Here is a 23,475-nt window from a genome sequence, read left to right as displayed (position 1 = left end):
TCTTCCTGCCCTTTCTTTTCCCTCCCTGGAGGAGAGCCTGTCATTTCCCTAATAGCTGTTTTCTTTGACTCTTCCAGCAAAGCTGCATTTACGTTTTATGAGGGGCAGAAGTTCAGTCCCCGCTGATGGTTATCCTTCCCTTGTGGCCTGGTGGAGAGACCTCCCTGGCCTTCCCACTTTGTGGCCATCCACTGCTAGTCACCAGCCTCTTCAGAAAAGGACTCTATAGTCTCCTCTAAAGCCTGAGAAATGTTGCAGTGATGTTTTCCAAACCACTCTGAAATGACTAACTGGAAGTCTGTCAACTCTTCCTCTTCCTCCATAGGAATCCGATCATGGGACACAAACCTGATTGAATGCAACTTGGATCAAGAACTCAAACTTTTTGTATCTCGACACTCTGCAAGATTCTCTCCTGAAGTCCCAGGTGAGGCTTCTGTATTAGTCAGGCTAGAATTTGAAAGGACAAGGGAATAGGTCACTGGCTGGAAGCTTTGTGTGGGACTCTGGATTGATATCTAGGGGAAAGATATTCTTGTACTGCTACATGATTCTTTGTACTGGTTATTATCAACTACGTTAGCCAGCAGCCACAGTTTAAGAAAGCCTACTCCAAATTATAGCTGTGTGGATTATTCATTTTGTGAATTCTTAGATATTTAAGTTCTAGGCTAATTTTTTTTAACTCTCCATATTCTAAACTCAAGTGATTGCAAACTATTTAAATGTTAATTTTACCCAAATGAAATTATGAATTCAAATCGGATGCTCCCAGAATCCCACAACTTCCTCCTCTTGAAAGTAAAAGGAGACATCTACATTTCATTTTATCTTTATTATCCCCATTGCATTATCATCTACCTTTCTTACTGTGGGTAAGAGAGTTTGATAATTCCAAACTGCTGTTAAAATAGCCTTTCTTTTAGAGATGAAAAAGAACACTACAGAATAATTAAAGGTAAGGACACAAACATTTGTCATCTGTGAAGGTTCCTGCCTCCCTGGGGATGTGCCCTGTCGCATGTCTCTGGTGCTGGTGATAGATGCATGCTGAATTCACATCTTTTCTTCCTCTTGTGAGTTGTGACCCTTATTTTTCCCAGTTTGTCACATTTGGGGATTATGAAACAATTTCTGGCCCATAAGAGCTTCAAACCCAGGTTGTGTTTTCCAAAAGCTTTGCTATTGAAACTATATTGTGCTTGATTTCTTGACTTCATTTGAATTTTATGTAAAATAAGACTAAACACTTTTCTGTCTACATGCTTTGGCTCTATGATTACTAATTTTATTGGCATTGCTATAACATCAGAAATGAGGTTTGGTCTTTGGGGGATGATTAGATCATCCTCTATTATAATATGTATATTGAGATTTGAAATGACTTTTATGGAATGTCAGTGCCTTCATGAATCATACTTGGCTATAGTATTATGCCCATGGGATTATCCTGTTTTTTTTTTATAAGTTTGATATTAGGATGAAATCCCATACATTTTAGTTATCCAAATGAATTGTAGCATTCAAGCATGGATGGGTGAATCTATTAAGAGAAACTTAGGGGGAATTTTTTTTTTCATTGAAAGTTAAACTTGCTTCAAAGCCCTATGAAAAATCAGTTCTTAAGTAGTATTGCATTGGGTTGAGGAAAGGAATGATCCAGAGACTTATCAGGCAGGATATGATTTACTGAAGGACAGGTACAGTATTAGATTGTCTCTCTTATTATTTTCATGTCTTGCAAAATCTCCATAACTTTTCAAACCATCTCACAAAAACTAAGAGAAGTACCCTTTACTAACAAGTATGTTTATTTCAACATATAAAAGCCAAGTTTTTAATCCTTTTTCTGTAAGTTGTTCTGGTTTTCTTGCTATGACTGTGGGACTTGTTTTCTTTTTTGAAAACATCATATTTTGTAAACATCTTGTGTTTATTCACATTTGGGTTGACCTTGTAAGAAAGATGTGTATTGCAAAATGAAAATTTGTAAGAATTTCTGAAAATCTAACCATTTTTAGACCAAAGACTTATATTTCTCTTGTGGACTAAAAAAAGATCAAGTCCCTCCAAATTTCACTTCAGCCTTGTACGCTTTTCTTCTCTCCTCTATCACCTGTATAAGAGCTGGTCACCTACCTAGTTCTATCAAGTGCTATGCTTGATGCTCTATTTAGAAACTGGCCTTTACATGCACAGCATCCTTACCATTCTTACCAACTGCAGAAAGGACTGGTGTAATAATTTTCCATTTCAAGCATATGTAGGCCCCAGACTCCTCTGGGAACTTAAACCTCTAATGGAGCTATTATAGTGATGCCGTATGTGGGAAACATGAAGTTTTCTTATTAAGACTGTTTCATATGTTGATTATTCCTTATTCAAAATGCATGGAACTGAAGGTCTCAGATTTTGGAACTTGGAGATTTTTGGAACATTTGCCCCCATTTTTACCAGTTGAGCATCCCTAATCCAAAAATCCAGAATCCAAAATGCTCCTAAATCCTTGGATGTTTAGTCTGTAGATGATAAACATACATGTCATATTCAGTTTCAGGTGTGTTCTAGAAAGAGGAGACACCAGAAAACAAGAACACAAAATTGAGGTACATAGAGATTATAGGATTTTCCTTGGATTGGACCATGGAGACCTATAGCTTTTCCTGAACAAACTGGAGAAATTTGAAGTGTGTTTCTTAGTGATTCCAAGCCTAGTGTTCTCTTCCCTTTTCACTTGAAATTCTAAAAGCAAACTTATATCCTGTAGAGCCCTGAAAGTGGAGTTAACTGAATCTCTGCATTTAGAGTTTTAAGAATGAAAGTTAATTTTGAGACAAGGAACAAAAAGAATGATTAAAAAAGAATAAAGCCACTCATTCACGGGTTTTAAAATACTGAGGTGGGGGGCTGGAGTAGTGGCTCAGTGGTAGAGCACTTGCCTGGCATGTGTGAGGCCCTGAGTTTGATCCCCAGCACCGCATATAAATAAAAAAAAATAAAATAAAAAGATCCATTGACAACTAAAATATATAAAAATAAATTCTGAAATGGCACCTACATGGTGCCAGGCACTATGGAGAGTGAGGTGGGTGAGGACATGAAACAGACAAAGCAAACGTATTCATTACTTTTATGACATTTATGTCACGAGAGGAGGTATTAGCAACCACAGGCAGCTCAACATCAAATCTAGAATCCTGTGTCAAGTTCAGGCTTCACAGGGTTTTTTGTTTTATTTTGGTTTTTTTCCTTTTTCTTCTCTCCTTCTTCCTTCCCTGGCTTTGAGAGATGCCCCCCGGCCCCCGCCCCTGTTTAGCAGAGTTACGTAAAATACTCATCCCCTGGCATAGTTGATTAGGGCTCAGGTTGTTACACCTCCAAGTACAGCTAACAGACCCTGCAAATGGCACAGCTAGGTTCATTCCTTTCTACCAGTTTATCCCTTGTTCTAGGGTTTTGAGCTTCATTAAGACTCTTTCTTCAGGATTTGCTCTCGTTCAAGACCACTCTAATCAGTTTAATCATCTAAGATAAATATCCTTTGGGCAGGAACCTGGAATATAAGTGCTTTCTCCACACAAGGTTGGGGTGGCATCATATGAATGGGGAGCGGAGGGTCCCCATCCCCCAGAACCTTAGTCCTGGGATCGTTCAGCCCTGTCCAACTCTGGCGACTACATTTCTTGGAGTGGTCAATCATCAGGTTCATCTTAGTGTCCTGAGTGTGCTACAGCATTTACTTGCCTACAGTGACTTAGCCACACCTGCCATGCCTGCCATGTCCCCAGGGCACTTCTTGCTGAGCTGCCCTGATGCTAGGCTTCCTGGCCACCCCACATGGGAGGGAGCTGATGCAGGCAAGCACAGTCACCTTGAGAGAAGAGATGAGATTCTTTCAAGAGTTCTCCAGTCTTTCACTCAAGTGACAGGTCAGCAGTTGAGATTTTTCAAAATAGAACAAATCTTACATTTCCTTATACTTATGAATTCAAATACCATCACAAAGGTTTTTTTTTTTTTTTGATGTATTATATCCTAGAAATTTTGTCCCTTAACCCTGCTGGATGCAAATCGTTTTTATAAGTCTTACTACAAAAGTAAGACCATGGGAAGCATAGGTTTGCCTTGCAGTATAGAATTTCATTCATTTTCCATTCCTATTGCTTCTTTCTCAAATTTAACATTAGATGTAACTTCATACAGTATTGGGGGAGGGTGTCTCCTGGGGCTATAGGAAGTGCCCCATGACTATCTGTGGTAGACAGGCGCCATTTCAGAACAAGTGAAAAACTTTCCCAGGACAAGGGACACCAGACGGAAAATGTTTCATTTTTCTTTTTCCCCTCCTTTTGCCACTGTTGTCTGCTTATTAAAATAGTTTTGAAATTTTGATAACGCAGTTGCTGACCAGCAACATAATGTAACAATTAAGAATACAGATTCTCTGGGCTGGGGTTGTGGCTCAGTGGTAGAGCGCTTACCTCACATGTGTGAGGCACTGGGTTCCATTCTCAGCACTGCATATGAAAATAAGTGAATAAAATAAATGTCCATCAATCAATCAATAAATAAAAACTATTAAAAAAAAAAAAGAATACAGACTCTGGAACCAAACTCCCATGTTGGATCCTAGCTCTTTCACTGATTTTCTGAATTGTCTTGGACAGTGACTTCAACATCCTCTGCCTTGGTTTTCTTATCTGTAAATGAAAATGATCATTCCTACCTCGTAGGGTTTGCATGAGGATTCAAATGCATGTGTATAAATCTTAAAACAGGCTTTATCACATGACAAACAGTAAATCTACACTAATATTCGTATTATCTCCCTTGTAAAAATCTATTTGGCTTGGGGTTTTGGTGATTATTATTTTCTATGGGAAATATTGGATCTAGATATTTGGCTGGTAATAATGGTAGTAATGTTTAATTTGTATTAAAGATGGTGATTATTATTGTCTATGGGAAATACTGGATTTAGATATTTGGCTGGCAATAATGGTAATAATTTTTACTTTGTATTAAAGATGTTTCCCTGAGAAATTATTACCTCTGGAATTATCAAGGGGTATGAAGCTGCTGGTCTGTGAAGATGGCAGTGACGTTCAGTGACTGAGTTTAGTGAGATCCTTTGGGCATAAGAGTTAAAAAAGGAGGTGTCGCTTTGGAGTGCTGGGTCACCAGGAGCAGAGCAGGGCTGTAGACCATTTGCAAAATGGTTCTGACCCTGTGCAGGTAAGGATACTGAGATGCTAGGAGAGTCCCAGCCTGCTTTCTCACTGTGTAACTTCTTCCACTCCACTCAACTACTCAGTTTTCTCTTCCACTCTCTCCAATCAACAAGTGACTGTAAATTTTGCCAGTTAGAAGAAACTGAGGTTTCTTGTAATGTATTTTCTTAGCTGGATAAATAGAAAGAATTTGGCATATTTCCACTAGTTTTATAACTCCTAGATCACATTCACAAAACCCTTCCTATGATGTGGCTGATTTTGTAATGTGGATAGGGGAGGTTTTGTTTAAGAATGCATGCCTTTTCCACGGAAGATAAACAAACCACAGCTGAGCATCTTTAGATTGGTGCTGAGTGACTGCTAAAAATATCTTGCCTGGAGATTGGTTTTTTGATGGAGAATTAAAATCAGCCCTTTGAATTTCAGTCGTGCGGATCCTCTCTTCCCTTTGACATTAAGGAGGAAAGGTTTTATAGCTAATATTTGCCAGTAGAATGATAAGAAAATGCTAAACTGCTCTTGGAAAAGGGTCTTAGAATATTTTTAGTCATCTTCCTCTGTCTGAACTTGTATAGTTAGTCTGTCATTGTGTAGAATTATGGCTCAATTGTATGTGTCTAGAATACGTGAGCTGCTCTGTGACAGGGAGTGATAGATGCCTTTTCAACCCTGCTTCCAACCTTTAACAGTAAAGCACACGAATATATGTTCCAGTTGCATTCCATTGGCTGACTTTATGCTCAGGGAACCTGCAATTTTGAAGGGAAAGCAGATCCTTTATCCTCACATTTTCTCTGTCACAGGCACACATCTCAGGGATAGGTACCTGCCCCCAAGTCCACAGGGATCATTCATTTTTCCTCATTGAATTGTCATATGAAATGCTAGGAGGAGCTGGGGGGGGTGGCTCAGAGGTAGAGTGCCTGCCTGGCATGTGCGAGGCACTGGGTTCGTTTCTCAGCACCGCATATAAATAAATCAAATAAAGGTCTATTGACAACTAAAAAATAATTTTAAAAAAGCAAAAGAAATGATAGGCGGAATCATGGTTTTAGAGGAAAGGAGCAAATAGAGAGCCTTAATTTTGTCGAAGTAACCAGACCTCTATTTAATATCCATTTAGGTCAATGCTGCCTGCCTAGGAAGGAGACTCATTAAATGCAAATCCCTAGTCTTTCCCCCTATTGCCCCCTGCCCTAGGCCTTCCTGGCCCCGCTGCAGGGAGGGCAGAGTGATCTGCAGCTCCTCCACTCCCTGCTCTCGCCCCACTGCTCCCATTCAGACTTTGCAGGCAACTGCTTGCTCCCTTTGAAATCGTCAAAGAACCAGACCTTCCAAGGAGTAGAGCCCGGGTTTTGTAGTGTCCACAGCACAAGGCGTAATTCCTGAGAGGTTTACATTTGCTCAGCTTTGAAATTTGAGGGATTTCTTTAGATCCACATCCTCACACATATGTGATGCTTTTTTTTTCCAGGTATGCCCATCAAAAAGGAATAAAACAGTGCTTCATTGCTATGTTCAGGCACCTACATTCCTCAGGGTAGTTAATGATGGCTTATTCAGACCACCCTAGAAATACCCATTCATCTCACTTTTTTTTTTCCCCCAGAGTAGAAAGGCTGTTTTAGTCTGCCGGCTATAATGGCTCTCAAGCAGTTCCTAATGGGCACTGTGGAACCACTAGACACAGGCAGGCATGGGCAGGAAGGGAGCAGGAAATTGGCTGCCTGGGCTCAGAAGCCATTTTAGGGAATGTCAATAACCCCTCCATTAAATCCAGCTAAGTGCCTTCCAGAGCAGCTGCTGACACTGCCGAGCAAGGACGGTGTCCCACGTGGAATGTCAGCGCTTTTGTCTTCATTGCCAGAGACCAAAGCACCATGTTTTTAAAGCATGCGGTGACAGCAAGCCATTGGGTGGTCATAGGCCCTTTCTGTTTGCTGCCTCTGTTTGCATCTTCTTTCTGGGACATTTTCAGCATTTGTGGTAGCATGCCATAAATCATAGCGGAAGATGAGGAACAGAGCAAAAACTGATAGATTACATAATACTGTTGAGCACTCACTGATAGGCAAGAAACTGTCAAGGGACAGATGGAAGAATAAGGGAGGTATGCCACTGTTCATAATTTAGTTGGGAAAAGTCACTCACAGCTTTAAAAAATACTGTGCTGTTTAACAAAGAAAGTATCTCCTTAATTTACAAACTCTGTATGTGTATATAAGAGAAAGAGAGAGACAGGCCTACTCAAATCCCTAAAGAAGACAAAGGGCGAGAATGGAAATCATAATGAGTGGTGCATTTTGATTGTTCATCCGTAGATGTAGTCACAGTGACAAAGGTTACCCAGGTACCAGCGCCCCCCCCCCACTCTACCCAGGACTAATTAAACTGCTACCAGGCAACGATCCAGTGTCCCCAAACATCATGCTCCAGGGCTTACCTCTTTTGTTTCCGCGGTCCTGTTGCATGTGAAGTCAGATGTCCTTGATCCTAGAGGCATGGGAGAAAGTAAGAAGTGGTCCTGAGGAAACGTGCTTGAAAATGGACCACGGGGGCTGGGGAAATTAGCAGAAGTCCAAGACAAAAGTAATGTTATTCAAATCAGCTCTTCCAACCTCCGATAAAGGATTGCCTGTAGTTAGGACTGCGGAAATGAATGTTCATAGAAAATGCAGCAAGAGAGTCTATGGGATCTGAGAATAAAAGTATGTCATTAAACATGAGGGCTCAACAGCTCCGCTATACCACACCCCGTTTTAGGTCAAGCCGAGTCTAGCAGTTGCTGCCTGTGTTCCTGAGGGGCTAAGATCAAATACATCCTAAGGACTACCTTTGTTGTCACAGAGGAAAGTCCCCTACACCAGCACTTTGCTGTTAAGCTGTTCACACTGGCCTTTTCTTTCTTAATAAAACCAGCTTTCAGTGGAGCTGCGAGTATAATAATCCTCCGTTGAGCATTTGTCTAAATTCCCAGATTCCTTTCAGCAACACACATCACTGGTGTGCGGGAGGAACAGCGGCTCCCCTGAGTGAGCACCTCATTTCTGTGGATCCCAGCCCCAGGGACGCTGCTCCAGGTAGACGTTGTTTTTTGCTTCCTGAAACATCAGTCAGCAGAAATGTCATATTTGAAGAACAATTAAATTAAAGATGGAGTACATTCTGCAGCCCAGGTGAATGGTTCTTAGTGCAGAGTTCCTTAGCCATTTTGAGCAGTTGTCTCTTTCCCTTTTCAACTTTTGAGAGTCCGATGAAAACAACTTCGTGGGATTCCTGCCCTTTGAATTGCACTAGATGCCTGCTAGAAATGATGTGGGCTGCTCTTTCATCTAGAATTTCAAACAGTTTCTCACTTCAAATACAAGAGTTTTGGGTGGTGTATTTCAATAAAGAAGAGGTGATCAGCTGCGCACAGTGGCACACACCTGTAGTCCCAGCAGTTCGGGAGGCTAAGGCAAGAAGATTATGAGTTCAAAGCCAGCCTCAGCAACTTATCAGGACCCTGTCTCAAAATTAAAAAAAAAAAAAAAAGAAAGAAAGAAAGAAAGAAAAGTGGTGCTGGGGATGTAGCTCAGTGGTAAAGCACCTCTGGGTTCAATCCCCAGCATAAAGAAAGAAAGAAGTGTCAGTGTGAAGTCCCATGAGGTGCCTTGTAGTTAGTTCAGTGAAGTGTGTATGTGTGTGTACACTCATGCATGAGAGAGAATACCTTATCAATCATATTCTAATCCATTGGAAAGGAGATAATATTTTCACATTATATGGCATATCATTTTTAAATGTGCCCTATCATCAGCCAATTTGACATTAAATATTTACGTTCTGCCTCCAGGCACAATCCCAGTCCTAGCTCTGCAAGGTCATAAGAAGACTTGTAAGTAAATCCTGGACTGAGAGTTGCTTACAATTGAGTGTGTAAATAAGACAACTAAGTTAGTATGTGACATGTGCCAAATGAGAGTTTTGCATGGATGTCATCCTGAGTTCTCTGTGTTGAGGATATTTCAAAAGAAATATGTATGCATAAAACATGCACTGAAATATATTATCTATTTCAATTGTGGCATTAGCACAACAGATTCTAATGCATTGAATTCTCTTTGTGACTCAGGAAATTTGTAATCCAGACTGAATTATATTATTCCCTAATTTGAAGCTAGGTTTAAAATTAAGCCCTTTAATTCAATGTTGAAAAAATCAAATTGATACTTTAGGGATTCACCTCCTCTGAAAGCATGTGAGAACGAAACCACTAAATTGGACATATATGCTTAATTTCAAGATTGTCTTCATCTCTCAGTGCTGGAAAATTGTATGTTGGCAGCCTCCAAAGATACTAGGGAGAGATTGTGAAAATGCAAGGTTTTATGGAAACAAACATGAAAATAATCTGTTCACTGCTCCATAGCTAGGATGGACACTTTGGAAGGCGTCCAATTTAGCTGTTCCTGTGTCAGGGGAAGGGAGCTGTGGGGACAGTTGTGAGCTGTTTCCCAGGACCTTCCCTCTTCCAGAGAGTCTGGAAGCCTGACCATCAAGTGCAGCATCTCCATACTGGAGTCACTCATGTGGCTCCCTAAAAAGTTGCTATAAAGGAATTATACTAGATTAAGACACCTTAAACTTTGTTCTCCCAGTCATTAGTTCTACAAAACCTTAAAATAAAATGGTCAGTGGAAAAGAATTCCAGAGCAAAATAAGCTTGGGAACAGTGGCCTACTCTCTCATTTTTGTAGAGGCATAAAGTGTATGTGCATAAGTTTAATTTTATTCAACCACAAATAATACTAATACTAATACTAATACTACTAATAATAGTTATTATTATTATTGTGTGGTGCTGGGGATTGAACCCAGTCCTTGTGCATGCAAGGTGAGCACTCTACCAACTGAGCTATATCCCCAGCTCTGAACCATAAATTTTTACCAGTCACCTCCACCACCACTCTCTTCTGTGGATCTAGGTTTCTGTGGAACACAGTTGGGAAAAGATGGGCTAAATGTCGCAGAGTCCCTTCCAGGTTTTGTGTTCCATGATTCCGTGAATTCTTACCAAATTGCCTCATTGCTGAAATGTAGACAGGAACTTATCCTACTCCATTTAGCTTAAGATGATTTTTGATCCAGGTTTTAAAATACTAACATACTTTGTTTAGAAAACCTGCCTGTCCCATCTATTAGGATTACCAATTTTAAAGGAAGGTGCACAGGCTTATGATTTCTTGGTTTGGGGACTCTTGGCCCTTAACTTTTTCCATCTGTCTTTACCTTGTAGGCAGACCAAACAAGACGAAACTTAATCCTATTTGTACTATGCCAAACACCTGCATGGAAAGAATTTCAAAAGTCAAATTCATGGGTATTTTATCTATGCAATGCCAAAGAGGAAATAGCTTCATTTTGTTTTTTCCATTATAATGAGAACTTGCATGTTGCTGTTTGATGCTCCTTTGAGCCTCAGATTAGCTACTTACTCACAGATCTTTGGAAGGAGGCTGAAGGTTTGAATCTCATGAGTTCTGGGAATTATCTGTAGGTTGAATGTGTTAAAAAGTCCCAGGCACATTGTTTGTTATAGATAATTGAGAGTGGCCTGCATTTTAATAAGCATGATCAGCTATGCATATCTTGTCATGTGAACCATTAATTAGCACAAGGTAATTTAACAAGTCAGTACACGCAGATATGAATGCCCTTGGGAAGCCATGCTCAAGTCAAATTATTACTGACGGTGTACAACTTGCATGCAGGTAATCATTATCAGAAAGCCATGATGATCCAAAAGGAAAAGTGATTTTTATGGTAATGCATCTTATGACTGGCTGTTGGTATCTAATATCTTTAAGATATGATTTCAATCTCTAATTTGATCATGTTTTGCAAGAATTGTTTAAATTACTCATTGAACATTGGATGTGACTTTATGTATTCACAGAGAAACTGAGAATATTTTAAAACTTGAAAGAGAATTTGTATACATTAATACCATTAATGATAATATTCCATAGATGGAAAGTAGGGTGACCTAGTGAATCAAAGATTCTAGTTAATAGAGTTGTCCTAATTCCTTGTGGGATTATTATTTTACAAAATTCTGGATTGCAGTCATATAGTCATTTCTTTTATGTGAACACTTCACATTTATTTAGAAATAACTTAGAATTCCTAAACTCAATTTGTGCATTAAGCCAAGATATATTCCAATGATTTATGGAAAATATGAATTTAGAAATCCATTATGCCTTCTCCCTCCCCAATATAATGATATTTTCAAAGGATATTTTTTAAAAGAGATAATGTACTCTTTATGGAAATATTGGAATTTATTTGGAACATAGGCCAAGAGAGATGTTCTCATTCAAGAGGAAAAAGAACATTTGCTACCTACTTGGAATCCAGAATAATCTAGTGCATTTATCCATGTATTTACAGAGGAAGGTCTTTTCCCTGTGCCTCAGGGTCCTCATGAACTCCAGTGGTTATCACCCTGAAGGCCTTAGAGTATGCTGATGAGTACTGAATTCCTATTCCTGAGCAAAACCATTCATGTTGAGGTAGTCAACAGACAGCCACCTAGATGTTTTATCATCATATTTTAATATAGAACAACTACTATCCCTGAAAGTTATAGGGCTGAAAAAGTCATTGGTTCTAGATATTCCAAAATAACCCAAAACTGCTGTAAAGAAAGGGGGAGTATGGAGAAAGAGACCATAGCAATGTTGTAGATAACTTCCAAAAAATCTCCAAGTTTGTGAAATAAGTACTAAGTTAACTACATTTACACTGGCCTTGTGTACATACAATAGGTGCACCCATTACTAAGCCCTATCATTTTTTTTCTTCCTGCTTCCTATATTCCTTGCCTATGAAAACATGTTTTAACTAGATAATTGTCTTCTCACTCCTAATAAGCTTATAAACACAAAACCCAACAAAGACATGGTGCAGTAGTACATTCCTGTAATCCCAGCAACTTGGGAGGCTGAATCAGGAGGATGAGAGTTTGAAGCCAATCTCAGCAATTTAGTGAGAATGTACCAATGTAGCAAGACACTGTCACAAAATAAAAAACAAAAAGGACTTGGGATGCAGCCAAGTGGTAAAGCACCCCTGGATTTAATACCCCAAAGGGAGGTAGGATCAACAAAGAGGTAAAAGAAATAAGTGAAATTATTTTTAAAGATTTATTACTTATGCTTAAAGATTGTCCAAAATATATATTTGGATCCTAGAAATAGACAGTTAGAGGGCTAAATTATGTAGTCGTTTACATCCAAATTTAATTATGAGCATGTGCATTGTTTGCTTTGTTTTATATTATAGTTATGTGCCACATAATATTTCAGTGACACCCCAGGGGTTCCAGATTATTATTAGGGAGGTGAAAAGTCCCTATAGGCTGGTGACGTGATGTCTATCCCAACGTCATAGCACAATGCATGACTCACATGTCTGTGGTCATGCTGTGCAGAGAAGCCTATTGTGTTGTCAGGCACATAGAAACAGTGCATCCAATTGTGTACAGCACATCATACTTGATAATAAACACTGTGGTGCAGAATTATGGGTTGACTAAGCTTTTTATCACTGCTTTGGACCATACTCTTTTTACTGGTAAAAATGAGTGTCCTGAACCACAGACGGCATGTTGCACCAGCAGCAGCCTCAGATGTCGAGCTTACTCTTGTGCTCTCCTGTTGCTCCTTCGCCCATGTCACTCATGCACTTTCCCCCCTCGAATACCATCTGTTTCCCTCCTGCATTTTCTCTGTGTGTCCTCCTTACTCTCCAATCACAGCCGCCTTTTCTACAAATAATGTTGATTTGAGGTTGTTTTAAGACAGCTAACATGTCAGCTGATCAGTATTTGCTTTTAAAAGAAACATTACATTATGTATTATATTTATTATTATACTCTAGCTTATTTTTGTTTTATTTGTCTTATACATAGAACAGATTATTTGGAGCCTTTGGAATGACATCTCAGAATATAAATATAAATGAAATAATTTGGCAAATTTTGACTCTAGGGGTCATCTAGAAATATGATTCCATCATGACATAGAAATTTCTATTGCTGGACTCCTTTAGCCAGCAATGGATTTCCAGTGCTTGGTGAGATTGAAACTAGTTACAAAAAGAGGAAGAAAGAAAGGACGGAAGAAAAGAAGGAGAGGGAAGGAGGAGAAATCTTAACTTCCAATTTAAAAAAATAAAAAGAAAAGAAAACCCCAATAAACAAAAATATACTTTGAATGAGAAAAATAGAGACCAAAGAACTTAAATTAATCATTGAGATAGTTTTGTTGTTGTTGTTGTCAATGGATTTTTATTTTATTTATTTATATGTGGTGCTGAGAATCGAACCCAGGGAGGGCCTCATACATGCTAGGCAAGCACTCTACAACTGAATCACCACCCCAGCCCATAGGAATAGTTTTTTAAAAATCTTTCTGGATTCTAACTTTCAGAAATGGCTTTTCACCCGGTTGTAACTGACTCATAAGAAAGCAGGAATGCAGTTATCTTCTAACCAGGGAAATAAGGAGGCCTCAGGGTAACACCCCTTGATAAAGAGCCTTAGGTTAATGCCAGAAACACAGGCTTAGTAGGAATGACAATGACTGATGAGGTGTCATGGCTTGAGAAACTATAATCAGCTCTTAGATTTGAAAAATAACTGCATAAGAAATCTGACAATTTGCAATCATTATTTACATTGCAAGCAATTTCTTTGTTATAGATTTCCTTTAAACATTAAGGTACGGGAAAGTGTTTATTTATAAGCTATCAGTTCCTTTCAGAGACCTGGCAAAGAACTCTGGTAAAGAGCCAGTCTCTTGAGAGCAACTGACAGAACCCTTAGGAGGTGAGGTTGGAGGGGCAGAAAATTTGAGCTCTAATCCTGGTTCTACTGCTAAGTAGATTTGAGCTATTGTGGACAAATTACTTAGCATTTATGAACTTCAGCACTTCTGAACTTGATTATTTGTAAGCTTCCTTTTATATTTAACATTCTGTGGTATGATAATATTAACCCAAGTGGAAGTCATTCACATATTTTTAAAAAGTGTTTTACATGCAAAATTGATAAACATAGCTAATATGTAGAGCTAAGATGTGCTGTTTCTTTAAAGTCCTTTGGCATTTTTAGGACACAGTAATTTGCCTGGCTGAATTGAGTATGGAAACATGTATACTCAATCTGTTCATTCCACCAACATATGTTATTTGTCTAATGGGATCTGGTACTATGGGAAATGCTGAGGTTAATAACAATAAGTAAAATAAATAAATCAGACAAGGGCCCTACCCAGTCTCCTGTGGAGTTCTGAGTCAAGGTGAGAAGACAGACATTAATCCCATAGTCACACAAATATGCATCACAAACCACAAAGTAGGAGGGAAGGGAATAGGGTGCTAATATATAAAAGAGGAATCAAATCTAGTAAGGGGGAAAGTGAGAGAACTTTTGCAGTCAAATTTGTAGATTCTTTTTATGTTATGTTTAAGTCATTGGGTCCTGTATTTATGTTTCTTTCTAAGTATGATGTTAGCAACTTGGACTAGTTGCAGAGCTTCTGGGGGTAAAGCTTTTATTCCTGAGCTTCACATGGATCAATGTGAGTTAAAATAACACATTTCTTGGAAAATATGAACAATGAAATAGGAATTATTTTAAAATATTTTTATATAAATATCAACATTCTCATAAGAATTCCACTACTCTTCTGTGGCTCAAGAAAGTAAAGGTGATGGATGCAGCTCAGAGGTAGAGAGCTTGCCTGGCATGCACAAGGCTCTGGGTTCAAGCACCCAGCACTGGGGGTGGGGGGAAATGAAAGCATCAAAGTAAAAGAAAACTATGAATCATCATTGGTCTTTTATGAACATGGGATTTGGAGTGGGGATATAACTCAGTATAGAGGGCTTGCTCTAGCTCTACCCCCAGCATGTGTGAGGTCCTGGGTTCAATTCCCAGTTCCACCAAAAAAAAAAAAGTGGGGGGGATTTGATTACAAGTGCGGGGGTGCCAAAATTCTGATGATAGAGAAGGAAGTGGCCAAAATTTCTGGGGATCAGAACTTGCAGGTTGGGTTGCAACATGCATTGTGTCTTTGGCCCACAGAGTTCTGTGCATTACACTCTGATCAGTTTTCATTTGTCATTTACATTCTGGTACGGCCTTTTCTTTTTCCCTTGTTGATTGATAACTCTAGCTATATTAATGAAATGTCTAAAATTCCAGCTTTTGCACACAGAAATACATCTTTTATAAACTGGAGAATATGACTGAAACAGATAGCTTGCATCTGTTTGGAACCAGTACCCCTTATTGGAAAAAAGAAAACCCAACTTTACCATCAAATCTAATTAGGAACAGATTTTTCTTGTTCCATAATGTAACTTTTTACTTGAAGATGTTAATAACTCAGGTGCAGAGTAACATTTTTCAGGAGCATCAAATCTTGCTCAAATCTTGCTAATCTGACTATCTGAAATTAAAATACATTGCAAAGAAATACCAAGCTACAGGCATTTTTCATCATCATCATTATTATTTTTTTCCTGAAATGTTCTGAATTGCATGCACCCTAGATGAACTCCTGCAGGACCATGGACATGGGATGTGGGAGGGGAACATACTCCTGGTCTGATGTACAGGTTCTAGTTAGTGAAAATGCTGGCACCCGGGAGGGACAGTGAGACTTGCTAAGGAGTCCCTCCACCCCTGTCTGTTGGCAGATGCTGAGCCTAGACTGACTGCTCCCTTTACACAGGAAAAACCACAGACAGAAAGTAGTGGTTCTTGAGGATCCACTGACTGCTTCACTCAGTCTACGGACTTTTTTTCAGATAGCAAAGGTTTTTATTCTCTTTTTCATTATTTCTCTTTCTCTAGTTCTGATTATTAATTCTTAAAATGGAACTTGTTCTTCTATCTCATTCTATGCCTTGTTCTTTTTTTTCCCCAGTCTTTTGTTTTCTAGGAGAACATTTCCCATTTGCTCTGGGCATCACTGAGCCAGTGTTCTGCAGGGTTTGCTCTGTCCATGATTGTCTCAGATGCAGATTTAAATTCTGCTCTGGCATATATATTGTCTTTCCTTGAATTCTTTTGTCCATTTCCCTAGTGGCTTCCATTTTCATCTCTGCCTGTATTTCAACCCACCCTATTTATATTGTTCTCTATAGTTTCATAGAGACAATGTCTGCCATATTTTGTGGACACAAGTATCATTTTCTGAAATTTTATCTTATTCCCTGTAGAAAGTCTTTTTTTTTTTTTTGAGATATGTTTTTCTACCAATGCTCAAACCAGTACTCAATTTTTTTTTCTTGTGCTGCAGAATCTTTTCAATGGCCCCATTTTGAATTCTGTTTGTTTTCTCCTCTTGTAGTGAGATGTCTGTCTGGATCCAGCATTTGTGGACAGACAGGGCTGCAGGGAGTTAGTGAGTCCCACTGTCCCATGTGGCCGCCAGCATCTTCACCCTCTTATAACTAGAAACTGGACATCAGATCCAGGTCTGTGACCCCGTGTCCACAGACGGGCAGGCATTCATCGGGGGTGGGACGCTGGCCTAGGAATACATGGGCCATCTTCGCTGTCAGAGCTTCTGCCTTGTAGACAGAGTTAGACGGAACCTTCCTAGGACAAATGTGAAACAAATGGGAAGGGCTTGCCAAGACAGAGCCCTCCCCAGCCTCCTCCAAATGCTGCTTCTGCTTGCAGGTGCTTCTCCAGGGATAGCCATTCAGCTCAGGTTGTCACGCAGGGCAGAATTTTCCTTCACCCCCCAGCTCCATTGGGTTCTGAAGGTGAGGAGTGAAGAGGGGCAGAGAGCAGTGGGAAGGAGGCCACTGTTCCCCCTGCAGTGCTCCCCTTTTTCCTGTCTTGCATCTTAGAGCCAGGGGTAGATGTTAGGGAGTGAGGCCAACCTTTTCTACCTTCTCTAAGCCCAGCAAGATGGCTCAGGATGGAGGCTCAGGAGCTAGAGGGCCCAGGTTCAAATACAAGCTCCACCTCATGCTTAAGTTCTCTGTGCCTGTTTCCTCATCTGTGGTTCTATCTTATAGAGGATTTGGGAATATTCAGGACACATGAAGTGTAGAAACAGCGAGGGGTACGTATTAAGTGCTCTATACATGTTACCTATTACTAATATATTTACTTTTATCCTGAGGTGGAGCATGCATATAAAAATGTGTGTTCTGGGCTGGGGTTGTGACTCAGTGGTAGAGCACTTGCCTAGCATGTGTGAGGCCCTGGGTTCAATTCTCAGCACTGCATATAAATGAATAAAATATTAAAGGTCTATTGACAACTAAAAAAATATTTTTAAAAAAATGTGTGTTTCGGTAGCTTTTGGTGCAGTTCTTCCCTCTGCACCCTCTGCCCCCAGCCCTGCTGCTACCTATGATCATCTCTTTATTTTGAATCACTGTGGTCAGTTTTTCTGGTTTTGTATATTTTCATGAATTTTTTTAAGATTCATCAATTTGGATAAGGACATATTAGGCTCTTCTGGTGTGCTGTCCTGCCAACCCACTCGTCTTCCTAATTCTATCTGACTTGAAGTAGTCATTATATGACATAAGTTTCATTTGCAAAATCTCTCATGCTTGGGCTAGGGCTGTAGTTCAGTGGCAGAGCACTTGCCTATTATGTGTGAGGCACTGAGTTCAATCCTTAGCACCACAAAAAAAAAACTAAACAAATAAAGGCATGTTGTCCATCTACAACTCTTAAAAAAAAAAAATTTAGATCTATCATGCTTATAGAATGTGATATTATTTTGGTGTCTTTGACATACTTCAAATCATATTTTAAGAGGCTATTACACATATCATAGAAAACAAAACCAATTCTCTTGTACGTTTCTTTGGTTCTGTGGTACACAGCCCAGTATTATTCTAAGTAATGTGTAGGTATTTTTTATTGTAAGCTATAGTTTATTAAATATACTTTTTAGATTTTCAGATAAAAATTGTTTTTCAAAAAAGAATGTCTTCATTAATGATTAATGCTTTTAACCATTCATTCAAGGAAATGAATAAGAAATGTTAGCAAAGCCGGGAAAACTGATTCATCTTGACTCATGAATGTTCAAACTGATTCTCTGCTTAAAATCTCCATAAAATCTACAGTATATTCAACAATAATTTGGGCTTGTGGTATCTTTTAAAGCATTATCAGTTTTCTATACTTGAAGTATTGAGACAAATATGTTCATTTCTCTTTATCTGAGCAGGACCTTTCACACTTCAAAACTTTATTTAAACCATCCTTTATGGTCTTGTAGAAATTCCCTTCCTGCAGCCACCAGCTCCCAAGAAAGAATGAGAGCTCATTCACTCTCATTGTGGCTGCAGGAAAACCTGCTGAATTACAGCTTTCTTTTTTTAACTTTAGTTTTTATGAGCAAAAATTTTGTGTGTGTGCGTTTGCGTGTTGTCTTTCTTGACAGCACAGTTTAATTTAGTTGAACGGAAAAAAAATGCAGTTTTATGTAAATGGTCACTTAGGGAAGATAAGTTTTGCCTCCAAAAATCAAGCAGGAATCTCTGACCAGTGTAGTCCTTTGATTTCTGCTTCTTTTAGTATTGTCACAGCAAGACTCTAGCACTGCTTTAGTGGGTCCCATTGTATTGCCAAGGAAGGCCCAGTGGGAAGGGCTTGCCTGCACCTCCCAGCCATCTCCCCTCCCCTGAATATCAAGTCCTATAATTACAGCAGACATTCTGATCAACCCCCTCCCCTTCTGTGAAATGATGTCATTGCATGTCAAACAGGGGATTAGCACAAGGAAAGAGGTCCCCCTGACATTTTCATTTTCGTTAAGAAGAATTTGGCTGCACTTCTGTTTGTTAACTGTTGTCTTACTTCATAGGAGAAAATTTTAAAAAGAAGAAAAAAAAAAAAGCAAGTAAAACTTGAAAATGTAGAAGCAGAGGGTGCCTGCTGAATGGAGATGTGCTCTGTAGCGCCACTCTGTCAATTAGCAAAAGCGCCAGGGACACAAAGCATGCCTGGGAAAACGCCTCCTTTTCTTACAAAAGCAGAATATCCTTCTTCGCAAGGCCCACAATGACCTGAGCTCTGCTGCAGAGAATGTCCCTGAAAAATGAAGGCAGAGACCAGGGCCACTGCTGGGTAGAAAGGGAACTCGGGCGGCAGGTCCCTTCAGGCCTCTGAAGTGTTCCACTTTCTCAGGATGGCGCTGATGGAGTGTGTCGTCCAGGCTCATTTATTACTTCTCAGGGTAAAGCTCTTAGTTCCCTTCCCACGTGAGAAAAATAAATCGGGACCGCGGTGGAAGCCTGATAGCACAGAGTTTATCAATCATTTCCAAGTCCTCCAGCAAAAATAAACATGGGAAGGGGAGTCATGTCCCCCTTTGAAGCACTCTCATAATAACCTGAGTCGGAAAAATGGGGTTCAAATACCAGCTCTGGGGCTTTTACTTAGCTGTGTGACCTTGGGTCGTTTACTGGGTTGCTCTGAGCCTCAGTTTGCACATCTGATCAATGGAGTTAACCAGCAGTAGTCCCCTCATCTCATTGCTGTGTCTGGTACCAATCAGCAGTTGTTTTTCACCTTCAAAATGGCATTTTCTTTCAGAAAACAGGCTGGTGTTCTGACATGAGCCTATTACTGTAAAAGCAGAAACCCTTCTCCTTTCCTTCCCCATTTGTCCGTGGGGTGCAGAATCAGGTGAGGGAACCGACTCTGGCCATGCTGGGTACCCTCCCTGTGGCATGACTACGAACCATGAGGTTGAAGGCCACCTGCATTAGGAGAGGCTTTAGAATTTTAACCTTTTTAAAATTTCCCCAGACCTTTGGGAGAGAAAAAGTCCCCACAGATTTTTCTTGGGAGGTTTTACAAACCCGTACAATGTTTCTCAGTTGTGTATATGTGGACAAGATAACTTGATTAGCATTAGTTTCTTTGGTTCTGAACTGTCTTGTGAATCCAGTCTAAATCAGGCCCTTCTACCAGGTAGTAATTTTGCATCCAAGTTGCCTGGGACCTTTCCACTTTCTTTCTTGTTTTGCCTTGAAAGGAAGGTGCTATTTCTCTTTCCTGCCTGAATTTTCAGGTCTCGTTACCTAGTTGACGTTTCTAGAGTATGGTATTTTAGGAATAAGATTTAAATCTCACTGAGGTACAGCATAACTGTCAGGGTATTTGGTTGTTAAGTAGAAAGGACACCGGGATGTGCCAAGGTCTGTTTGAGGGGTCTAGAAAGGGCTAGACCGTCTGAATCACCTGTCCTTTGCTCTTGAGTGCAGTATGCTGAGGATCTGCCTACCATGTGAAGAGCCAGTTACCACAGGTACCACAGCTCTCACTTGAGTGTCTCCTGAGTTTTTCTTCTGAATTCATGGAATATTGCTGTTGTTTCCTCCACCCCCACCCCTGGTCCTGCTTGGATTCTTTGAAATACAGGACAGCTGTCTCAGGACAAGTTACCTGAACGTACGTGTAGCACTCAGGAAGGCCATTACCAACAGGAAGTTGGCAGTTGCTTTTGGAAGCTGAAATTGCTGTCTGGAGGTGGCTGGAGGCCCTTTTCCTGGTGACAAGGGTCACCTTCCTAGTGTCTCAGTTGTGTCTCCTTCAGGTTCCTAGCATGATGTTGTCAGCCACAGCCTGTCCTCATCTGTAGGATTGGTTCTCTGGGATAATTTAAAATCTGCCTCACCCTCCCTCAAGACCTCCAAGCCTAGCTGACAGGAGAAGGGAGACTTTTCTTAATCATTTTACTCCTTCTCTCTGTCAGATCCTGCCCATCATCACAATGTTTGGTCCCTTTACTCAATTATTGGAGTCAATTATTGGACTTCTATTAGAGTATGTCTTTGAGTTGTTTTGCATTCTTCTCTGATTATCAACTACAAACTTACATATTTTGTCTGTTGAGTCAAAGACAACCTGTAGGGAAAATCTTATTCAGAGATTGCTAAAATGAGTGTTTTGAGTTAGTCATTCCCTACCAAGAATATTTTTTTTGCAAAAATAATACCAAAATTTATTTTATTATTTAAGTGTATGCATTTGACTTAGGGACAGAGTGCTTGCCCAGCACACACAGACCTCACAGACCTTCCCCGGCACACCACATACACACACACACACACACACACACACACACAGCTTGATTTTAAGTGTTTCACCTCTGGTCATTTCAAGTTGATTCAGATTTCTGCATCTTCTCTCACCAAAGGCTCAAGTGCCCTTCCCTGCTCCTGAGGGCTCTGCTCACAGCACCATGTTGGCTGGGTTGTTGGTGTGGCTTGCATTTTTGTCTATCAGAACTCTCAGGGGCTGAGTAATAATTCACAGTAACAACAACAAAAAAAATCAGTTCAGTGCATTCATCAGGATGGCTTCTTGTCATTAAAGCAACTATTCCATTTTTATCTTTCTCGGGATGTCAGACCATGTGATGATAGATCTGGTAGTTGGCTGTTAACCTGCCTGTGTATGACCCATTGACCCATTGACCATATGCTATAGTTAGTTGATCATTTCAACAGCCTCCATTTCTGAAGAAGCTTTGAGTGTGTTGTTTTTCCTAGATGAGTTTCCAAGTGGGTGTATAAGCAATAAATATGCTTCATATCTACTATTTTCAGGAGGCCACAAATTAAGTCGTATTTTCCAATGGAACTACATGAAAATATTAAGATCTTAAACCGTTAAGACCTATTCTTCCAGAATTAAGTGGAAGCAACTTTCCCTAATTTGCCTGGCCAAATCAAGCAAGAGTTGATTTTAAATGATCTGTATAGGAAAAGCTCTGGTTTGGAGATCTGTCTTTGAAAATACCTTTTATAAAGATAAGTTATAAGAGTACATCTCTGCATTTATCTGATTATTATATTTGGGTTTCTTTCTTTCTTTCCTTTTCTCTCTATCTCTCTTTTCTTCTCTTCCTTCTTCCTAATATTAAGAATTAAATCTAGGGCTTCACACATACAAGGCAAGTGCTCTATCTCTGAGCTACATCCCCAACCCTTTTTATAGATTCTATTTTGAGACACTGGTAAGTTGCCCAGCCTGGCCCCAAACCTGTGATCCTCCTGCTTTAGCCTCCAGAGTAGCTGGGAATACAGATATGTGATACTAGACCCAGCTAAAATTTGGATTTTCAATTATTGTGATTCCTTAAAACAGGGCATATGTACCTATGTCCAAAATTGGCACCAGAAGTGGTTTGAGGTGACTCAGAATTGAATTTTGCTTTTTCTTAATAATGTCCAATATGAGTCAAAGCTAGCTTTCTTTCTTTCTTTTTCCCCAGTTAGGTGGTAAAGTAACCTTAAAAATACTTAAATGAGATCAAAATTTCCTAAAAGCTCCAAACAACTGTTCATCCTTTGTTTCCAACATTTAAAAATAATTGACATGGAAAAAGTATCAGTCTATAGTCCTATGTTGGAAACATGAAGAATGGCCAACTATTCTGGGTTTTTTTACCAGCAGGTGGCATGACTTATTACTGTATTGGTGACAACGTAAAAATCAATATATCTTATGAATTTAAATTATTATACAATTAAAAGTGATTCCCAAACCATTTGCCCCAAATATAACATTCAAAAGTTTTAGGCCCTTATTATGTAAAGAGTTATTACAAACAAATAAGTAAAGCCTTAACTTTTCAATAGGAAAAGAAAGGGTATAGGAACATTCATTTTACACATACAAAGGAGAATGGTAGACACACCACATACAAAAAAGCCAGTAAACATGTTGAAAATATGCAGACTCCTATGAATTAAGAAATATGAGTGAATACAAAAAGATATAAATTTTTACCTATAAATTGAAAGACTTTAAAAAATGGTACTACTTATCATTGGCAAAGAGGTCAAGATAGCCACCTTCCTGTACTTTTATTTGGATATGAACACCCTTTCTGAATTGGAACTTTTCCACATGTATCAAGAACCTTAAAAATGCTTATATATTTTGAGTTAGTTGTTCCCTACCAAGAATTTATTTTGTGGAGACAGGCAGAGATATGCACAAAAACTTATGCAAAAAGATGCTTCCTACCACATTATTTATGTATGTGAGAAACTAGGAAATAAACTCCTAATGTTCTCAACAATAGTGAATGGAGTAATTAATGATAATTGATAGGATGCAATATTCAACCTACATTATAAATTGTATATTCATGGAATCTTCACTGATGTATAATGTTGAGTAAAAACT

At 39.4% G+C, this 23,475-nt stretch overlaps 1 protein-coding gene across 1 annotated transcript in view; it reads left to right on the top strand.

Annotated features, from left to right (window-relative positions):
• The window catches only part of Map1b (microtubule associated protein 1B), a 103,958-nt gene that overhangs the window by 8,452 nt on the left and 72,031 nt on the right, over positions 1-23,475 (top strand). Inside the window, exon 2 of the mRNA XM_048800154.1 lies at positions 326-427. Within this exon, the coding sequence (XP_048656111.1) occupies positions 326-427 (102 nt within the window). The remainder of the gene's footprint in view (positions 1-325; positions 428-23,475) is intronic.

The sequence above is a fragment of the Marmota marmota genome, unplaced genomic scaffold, assembly GCF_001458135.2.
Source record: "Marmota marmota marmota unplaced genomic scaffold, marMar, whole genome shotgun sequence".
Taxonomy (NCBI): domain Eukaryota; kingdom Metazoa; phylum Chordata; class Mammalia; order Rodentia; family Sciuridae; genus Marmota; species Marmota marmota.
This window is presented reverse-complemented; position numbering and strand designations above follow the sequence as displayed.